Here is a 9,143-nt window from a genome sequence, read left to right as displayed (position 1 = left end):
GTTAAAATTAAATGCTACCAGACACACATCTGCCCCATCTGCGAATATGCTGGAGTCATCTGGTCACCCCACTTACACACTAACATTCACCAAATTGAGATGATTCAAAGGTAGGCTGCCAGATTTGTATTTAGTGATTTTATTCCAGTGTTACAGCTATGCTAAATCAACTTGATTGGCAATCATTGGAGAGATGATTCGATTTTGGTTATGTTTCATAAAATTATTAATCAGTAATTCAGTATGTAGATATCCCTTGTGATCATATCCTCCATAAAGTTCCCAGTATCACCCATAGTAGCAACAAGAAATTCCTACACTTACCCTCAAGAATTGATTCTTTCAAGCATTCATTTTTTTCCAAGAGCAATTCGATTATGGAATCACCTACCCGATCACCTTGTGGAAACTGATAATGTTGATAATTTTAAATCTCTACTAGCTACTTAATTAACATTTAGTTTGTTAACTAATCATGTACATTATACTTGTGATTGAGGTCTGTACATTATACAGTAATAATAATAATAATAGAGCAGTCTTTCATGTAAATTGTACAAAAACATTTTTTCACAAATGTTTTTGCACAAAAATAAAAGTGAATTACGGTACTTTGAAGATGTAAAAGTGCACATGTTCCAATGAGTGTAGGAAGATGCTCAGTGATGATATCTAAGGTCAGTATAGCTAACGCGAGCTGAAATTGAACCTCTTCTTCTTGACCTGTTCATATTCCACCACTGCAGTGTTAAACATTCTGTCATATATACCAATTGCTAAATGTAGAAATTTTACACCTTAGCCGCTCCTAATAACCTCTAATCCATACTATGGGGTCATGTAAACATCAAATGAGACCTGATTTGAATTTAATTTTAAAGCCACAATTTTTAATTAACATAATAAAGCCTTGAAGGATTACCACAGGAGCCATTTTTAGGACAAGGTCGTGATCAGCTGATACACCACATAATTAGGGGAATTCCCTACATTAACCACACATTAGATTGCTTGCTTGTTCACTCACACAAAATATTTTGATGTCAATTTTTCAAAATTCCTTGCGGGGGATGCCCCCAGACCACTTAGAAAGCTCATGACAGAATGTGCAGTCACTTCTACCAGTGTGTGTCCCCTTAGCAAATCCTAGATCTGCTCCTAGTAATTATAACAGTGCTTTAAGTGAATTTTTTCTGTATCCAGCTGTCTTTCATAAATTAAACAACCTTTGGCAGTTATTATTATTGTTATTAACACTTTACAGTGACCAGCACTGAAGGTCTGACAGAAACATGTACTGCAGCCTTAGGATTACCTAACCTATAATTTCAAGGACTTAGACTTAATGACTTATAGCTGATCATGAAAAGGTGTAACAGAAAAAGGGGCCAAAATAAGGGAAAAATCCTTCCAACCCCAGGATTTGAGTTAGGCACTCCTGCAACCACACATACTAAGCATCTTGCACAACACAGCACAATGCATGCATTAGCAACTATTTTAGTATAGTGTAAGGTATAAATAAATAAATAACAACAAAAAAAACAAGAACGAACAAACACTCTGTATGCATGCATGTACACAAGAGTAAAAACTAGTAGTTACTGTATACTTGGATCCTATGGTTGCGATTGTCACTGACATAAATAATATCACAATCAGAATTGATAGCAATGCCATGGTGATCAAAAAATTCACCATATCCACAGCCTCTTGAACCAAACGAATGCAGGAAGTTTCCATCTTTGTCAAACACAACAACACGGTAGTTTCCAGTATCAACAACCAGTATACACCCATTATTATCAGTGGTAATGCTACATGGATGGTTTAGCTGTCCATGACGACCTTGTGCACCAAATTCGTTAATGATATCACCAGTTAGGGTAAAAGTGTACACACAGTTCTTACCATAGTCAACAACAAGTAAATGATTATTGCAATTCACCACAAGATCATAAGGGGTATCAAGATGGTCTGATCCAAAATGGAGACAAAATTTCCCATTAGTATTAAAAACTGATATCCTGTTATTATTGGCATCAGCAACAAATACTCTGTCATTGTGTGTGGTGATACCTACAGGATTGTTCAACTCTCCATTGCTTTTACCCTTTTTACCAAATGTTTGTAAATGATGCCCATCAATATCAAACTTTAGTATTCTATTCTTGCTGTAATCAGTTGCATATAAGTTATTCTCTGTGTCAAATGTGATTCCATAGAGGGTGCTAAAATGGTCAATCTTAGTACCTTTAGTACCGAACCTCCTCAACAGCTGGTCCTGACCATCATATATGTATACACACAAATTGGAGTGATCAGCTACAGCCCATAATCCATTTAGACCACACGCAATTCCCCAGGGAAATCCCATCTGTTTGTTATTATCAATTATTTTTGTAGGTTTCTTTATTCCTGGGTAGTTGTGGTTGACCATGATAACCCTAGGACTTCCTTTGATCTGCTCATCATTGATGTAAACCGAGACTTTTGTTTCGCCAACTTCTGGAGCCTCAAAAGAAGCAGTGTAACTACCATCATTATTATCAACCACTTCTGCATCAAACACATTTCCTGTACTGGACTCCAACTGTACAGACACCCGACTACCACCTCTCAAGCATTGGTGACCACTATTAAATTTAGCAAAAATCTTAAATTCTGATTTAACATTTTTATAAACCCTTTCTGGAATTTGATCCATTTCACAGTTTGCTGGATCGACATTTACAAACAGCTGGGAAAATATAGGTAAGGAAATGTTGTGAAATACAAGGTCCATTGTGTCAGACTCTAATGGTTCAGTGTTTAGTGCTTTGTGTTTATCAGATAGCTTTAACATACAATCTGTTACCTGCTTCTTCATGGACAATGCCTTTTGATCAGAACCCTTCTGCATAGCATCAAACAGATTCTTCACAGCTACCACATCTGCTTGCAGAAGTTCCACTTCCTCTAGTTGTGCTGTCACAATTTTCTCTTTCTGAGACACAGCATCACGCACCTCTTGTTTCACTAGGTCTCTCTGTTTTATCAGATTTTGAATTAAATCATCATAAACTTGATCGATATCAGTAATCATATCATCACCTTGTTGTTTTATCCTCTTTATAGCTATCTCAATATGATCATGAATACGACAGAGACCACTAAGAATTTCATCCCCATTTACAGCAGTCTCCCTCAAGCTGTTGCGATGTTTAATTGCCATGGTTTTGACAGTGTCATGAACATGACCAGAGTGTTCCTTAATTGCACAGTAACTGCATATCAGTACCTCACATGTCTCACAATATAGGGTTAGTTCATTGGTATCATGCTTTGTACACATTAACAGTTTTGGCTTCTGTTGGATTTGCACATCTTTATTGGTGTTTAATTCACACAATGGTATCACATTATGCTCACAGTACTGCTTATTACGCTTGTGAGCCTCACTACAGATGTGGCAACAGAAAATTGCACAATCAGAGCAGAAAGATACCACAGGATCACCTGTAACACACTCTTCACAGTTGATCTCTTCCTCACCCTGAAATTTACGTTTCAGTATAAGCTCATCCACTAACCTATTTATTAATATATTACTAGGCAATTTTTCCACTCCTTCTTCAGGAACATCTGCCTTGCGCCTACACTCAGGACAAGTAATAGTGGATTGTATTACCATCCTTCCCAGACACTTTACACAGTAGGAATGGTGGCATGGCAGAAATTTGGCATCCTTGAATAGTTCTCGGCATATGAGACAGGACAGGTTGTCAATGGCCTTCTTGATGACAATGGGATTACCACTCATATTCAAACCTGTAAGATCTAAAGATAAAATATGCTATGCACTATTTACAGAGTACATCTCACCAAGTCACATATACTAAACAAGTGTTAGGAATTTTAGGGATTACAGAAATAACAAGTTGATGTTGTGCCACTTCTACAATCCTGATGCCCAAAAATGTCTTCAGACCAACCCAAAAATTCTACCAAAAAGTTTCTATGGAATTTAAAAAAAAGTTCTATTTAACAGATTTTATGCTGACTAAATGACTGACTGACTGACTGACTGACTGACTGACTGACTGACTGACTGACTGACTGACTGACTGACTGACTGACTGACTGACTGACTGACTGACTAACTAACTAACTAACTAACTATCTAACTAAACTACTAACTGATGTTTCCAGCCAAGCATAACTCAACAATGGATATGGCCACAGGCTTGATTTCTTCACTGTTTGACGTCGCTTTGTCCGCAGATGTTTCTTTTCGCCAACTGCAGTACATACAATACACACATATCATGGACTTGCCTTTGTCCTCCAGTTCTTTTTGCTGACAACGCAAGGTGTCAATTCGTGATAGCGTGATGTGGCTTCCCTCGGGTGTGTTGCCTATTATGCTTATCACCTGTATTTTCCATAGTGACTGGATTGATTGCAGAGATTCATCACATACTGTTCTTCATTTGTAACGCTGTGTAACGAGTGGAGCATAGCTGAAAACAAAGCACAATGGTCACCATTCTGTTATGTAATATATTTTTGGGGTGCATGTTCTGACAAAAATTACTCTAATGGCATTCCAGGTGCCATTTTCTCTTTCAATGTGGTATGGGCTGGTTTATTTGGCATTAAAAAGTAAACAAACAAGTAGAAGGAAAAAATTAGGAATTTTAAGTTGGAACAAAGACAAAAAAGGTAGCGAAACAAGGGAATAACTAAAAAGTGGTGAAACAAGGAAGGTTGCCTGTACCTGCAGATATACTTGTGGGTATTGAATCTCTAAACTTCAGTCATGGTTCCCTTATTTCACTACTTTTATTCTTTGATCCCTAATCCAACTTATTACTTGATAATAAAATTAATATAATTTTGTATTTTGTAATTAGTGAATTATTTGTAAATCTCTAATTATGTTGCTATGCACTGCTAAGGAAGTGCTGTTTGAACAAACCACTTTAATTATGCACAGAAGTATTTTTCTCAATTATTGTATAGTTTGTTTACATTCTGTGCTATTCCCCTTCAATTCTCTCGAGAAAGCCACAAGGCTGCCCTACATTTTCATTCACATAAGTATGGGACGTGCCCCCTTTAAACTCGAAGGGATAGGCTATCTCTAGTAGTCTACAAGGCCTGCACGGTTGTATTTCAGTTGTTAAATACCTGTAAAACTTGAAGTGAAGGTACAATGTCTGAATAGAGCCACCGCACCCTTGTTTAAAATAAACCACAAAATTTACTTGTACAAACGTTTACTACAATTTTGCACCCACCTGTTTTAAAAAAGTAGTTAAACAAGAGAAGTTGCCTACATCTGAAAGTATATACTAGTGGACATTTAATCCCTACTTCAGTCTATAATCCACATGATGACTGAATTAAGGATTTAATGTCCACTAACATACGTATCTTCAGGTATAGGCAACCTCCCGTGTTTCACTACTTTCTATTTCCTTGATCCTTGTGCATAACTACAAGGATAAACAACATTGATATTTCTGGATACGAATACTGTTGTGAATAACACTGTAAGTAGAGGAATTTTATATAACATATAAGTAGGGATCATCATTTAGTACACTAGTACCAAATCAAGACACATGTGTTGTGTGGCCCAAGAAGCTGGAATAACAGCAATGGAACTTTATGCATAGTATGTAGCTTCTTGCTTACCTATCTAAATAAAAGTTTTTACAGTGGAGTGGCCACCAGGTAAGGTGGTCCACACAACATAATTGAGCAAAATCTAAGATTTTCCTAACGTATGATATAGGGCTGAGCAAAACTACCGTTTTAGCGATATATCGCGATATTTTGATAAAGTATCAATATTGCGATATTTTATTATTAACTATCATGATACTATGCCTGTATATTATTGTCATTAAAAATCCATTTGTTATGCTGTACTAGGCTCAAGAATCCTTGTAAGTCATAACCTAGTTATCCCTGCAGAGAGGTGTGAACACCATAACATAACCTCAAAGCATGTGTTACAATAACTGTTACTGTAAACAAGGATGATAGTGGCTCAGTTTGACGCTACCTTTAAAGACTTCCTGCAGGAATACTGAGGTATATACTATGTAGCACCAGCTCTGATTGACTCATTTGTATATATCGTGAACTATTCAGTATCTTGAATAGTGGCTTTAGTATCGATCGTGATACTAAAATGGCAGTATCGCTCAGCCCTAGTATGATATGAATTTATTGTTTTTTTTCTTGTACTATTACATTTACATGCCTGTACTGTGTCTGTACTTGTTTAGTTCTTGAAACTATTAGAAATGTTTGGCCAAGAACAGTTTCAATCTTTTGCTAAAGAATGCCTGATTGAAAGAATGAAGGCAATAAATGATGTCATTTACTACAACAAGTATAAGTTGTTCAAAAAGTATCACTCAAGAGAAATGTTAGCAAATGAAGTTTTACTAAAATGCAACATGTCAATATTGTGCTGGATATCAAACGAGAGAATGAATGTTGAAGGACTTTTTTGCATGAAAACCAAACTTACCCACCAGCACTATCTGATGGTGGTAGTCTTTATTCAGATACTAAAAGTGATCTCCTATATAGTATGTCTACAAGCCATGCATGTTTACAAGTGTCAATGTGATGCTCTAGTGGTAGATGCCATTATTATTGATGGAGCAGTCATTGTTCAAATGCTACTGTTAAGAATTTTAATGAGCATATAATATATACCTCATAGATTTTTTGTTGTCTTAGTATCAGGGATAGATACATAGAGAACACCTTAAGAGCACGGCTAGAGTAAAATGTGACAAAGGAGTGCATAGGTGCATGGTTTTAGAATCTCCTATACCACGAAATTGGTAAGAGTTTCTAAAACAATAAGGATCTAATTTATTTTTTGCCTCTTGCTTTCATTGGTTTATTTAATTTTAAAAAAAGCAGCTTGTCATAGCTGTTACTAAATTCTGAGCAAGGGATGATGCTGACTCGATTTCTCCATGCACACATAAAGAAGCTGATACCCTCATGCTATTGCATGCACATCATGTGGCACTTTAGGTTTGCAACTTTCTTCTCCTCTTCTTCTCGTATCCTTGATTTGGATTGGCTCAATACAGTATCATTCTTCACCTAAACTGAACTACTCAAGAAACACCTTGGAAAGTGGTTTCGAGTATTTATCTAGTGCTTTAACTTTTTCGTGAAGGATTCCAGCTGTTGGACTGGTAAAGCACACATCATTGGGTTACAGAAAGAAAAACAAACTCTCCATGAGCAGGCAGACCATGGTTTTTAATACAACCATGTGGATTACATAAAACACATAATGTAGCTATACCTTGCAAAGTAGTTGTCTGTAGCAAAGTAGTGCCCATAAATTCAATTGAAATGATATCTAAACTTGTCAGTTTACTTATGTTCTTTAGGTATTCACCAAAAGCATAGCGTATTAATGTTCTTGGGATCAACCAGTGAAGCTCCACACATCCTTTAGCAATGTGTATGAGCATGACTGCTGATTTGTTTATGCCAAAAATTTCTCCAACACACAATTTATGATCTTGAATGTCTTTGAAGGTGATGTCACTGAGTGGTTTGTTCCATTTTTCTTTAATTTCTGAGTAAAATCCTTCATCTACTTTAAAATCAGGAAGTTTAACTTCAGATAATATATCTACAAGCTTTTTACCATACATTACGGTCTTGTAATGTTCAACTAGTTTTATGGCTTGGTCATTCAAAGATGCTATTTTTTCCATAACTTGAATGTTAATCCAACTCCAGTGGCTAGGGTAGTTACTCAAAATTTTAAAGAATTCTGTAACTGATTTTGCTTCATTTAATTTTTGCTTAAGATCTTCAGGATATCCAATTCCTAATTCAGTATTGGCATTTGTAAAGCAAGTAAAACATATCTCATCAACAGAAATAATGCCTTTCAATAAATCCAACAATTTACAACTGACACGAGTAAAGGCAGTGTCGATTCTGCAGTTGTTAATATCCAATCCTTCAAGAATACTTTGTTGTACTGCTATTGGGAAGGAGAATACCACAAAGTAACACATACATTATTATGTACATACATACACACACTGAGAGCTGGCAGAGGAGGTACGACACACTCATGTGAGCTCATATGATTTGTACAGAGTAATTAAAATCAACTTTAAGAGGGTCTAGGTGCCAATCGAAAGCTTTTCTTATTTGCAACGTAATGGCATGGTGAACCCCAGTGGTTTGATATTAATATACAGGGAAATAGATGTCATCACGTGATGAAGAGCTTACCACACGAAATGGAGGGGGAACACCAAAAATGGAAGAGAATAGCACTGGAAATTGTATTCAAGGTCTCCATAATCCCATAATTCAGGCATAAAGTTAGATTAAGCATCAGTTTAGAAGTCAAAATATGCAATTAACATGAATTCTTTTTGATAGTGCTTAACGTATGTCGTACTTCCTCTGGAGAGCTGGCATGCCACATCATTTATTACTCAAGAAGAAATACTGTGCAGGTGTATGTAGTTCCATGGTCCCTTGTCCAAATTGCACCAATTTTGCTGCCTGTGGCCACAAAGAAAATTTGAATGAAACTGTTCCAGAAGTTCCTGAGACATGGGCAGTTTCATTTTTTTCTTAGGGTTTACAGGGGCAAGATATCTTCCTTCTTTTTACACATTGCAAAAATGTAAGCTCTTCAACTGATTTCCTTGAAATTTGGAGTAAATAAAGAGCACAGTGTAATGGACATTTATCTCTAAAAAAATTTGTCACAGCTACAGGGTAAACAAACTACGTACTTGAAAATTATTGGTGTCTTAACACTGTAGATTGATAGTTATATTAAAACTGGAGTATGTAACTGCTACAGAGCTACACAAAAAACCAACTATAAAATCGTGGGCTGAGATACTCTAATAGAACAGTTACCATGGGTAAAAAAAAAAGTAGGAATAATGATGAAATAAATAGTCCAGGCTAGGTTTAAATCAAGGACCTCTGTCCCTAACAGCCAAACCCTTAACCTGCTTGTCAGCTGTTCAGTGTTCACTTTACTTATTTATAAAGATACTTCTACTTTAGTCTGTAACATTTATAGTTTCATACAACTACCAGTGGAAATTCTAGACTGCTGTGTGATGCAA

At 36.2% G+C, this 9,143-nt stretch overlaps 1 protein-coding gene across 1 annotated transcript; it reads right to left on the bottom strand.

Annotated features, from left to right (window-relative positions):
* Nucleotides 1-505: 505 nt before the first annotated feature.
* LOC136237735 (tripartite motif-containing protein 2-like) lies at nt 506-8,131 on the bottom strand. Its single transcript, XM_066027949.1, has 3 exons — nt 8,089-8,131; nt 7,331-8,026; nt 506-3,819 (listed from the first exon to the last, which is right to left on the bottom strand). The coding sequence occupies exons 1-3, from the start codon at nt 8,129-8,131 to the stop codon at nt 1,595-1,597; spliced, it is 2,964 nt and encodes a 987-aa protein (XP_065884021.1). The 3' UTR covers nt 506-1,594.
* Nucleotides 8,132-9,143: the final 1,012 nt, after the last annotated feature.

This window comes from Dysidea avara, chromosome 11, assembly GCF_963678975.1.
Source record: "Dysidea avara chromosome 11, odDysAvar1.4, whole genome shotgun sequence".
In the NCBI taxonomy this organism is placed as follows: Eukaryota; Metazoa; Porifera; class Demospongiae; order Dictyoceratida; family Dysideidae; genus Dysidea; species Dysidea avara.
This window is presented reverse-complemented; position numbering and strand designations above follow the sequence as displayed.

Bases quoted from the DNA above. Each gene is read 5' to 3' on its own strand.
- LOC136237735 (XM_066027949.1), bottom strand. From the start codon at position 8,131: ATGAGCTCACATGAGTGTGTCGTACCTCCTCTGCCAGCTCTCA. The intron at 8,027-8,088 runs GTGTGTGTATGT...CCTTCCCAATAG, and splicing joins ACCTCCTCTGCCAGCTCTCA to CAGTACAACAAAGTATTCTT. The intron at 3,820-7,330 runs GTATAGCTACAT...TTTTATCTTTAG, and splicing joins ACAGACAACTACTTTGCAAG to ATCTTACAGGTTTGAATATG.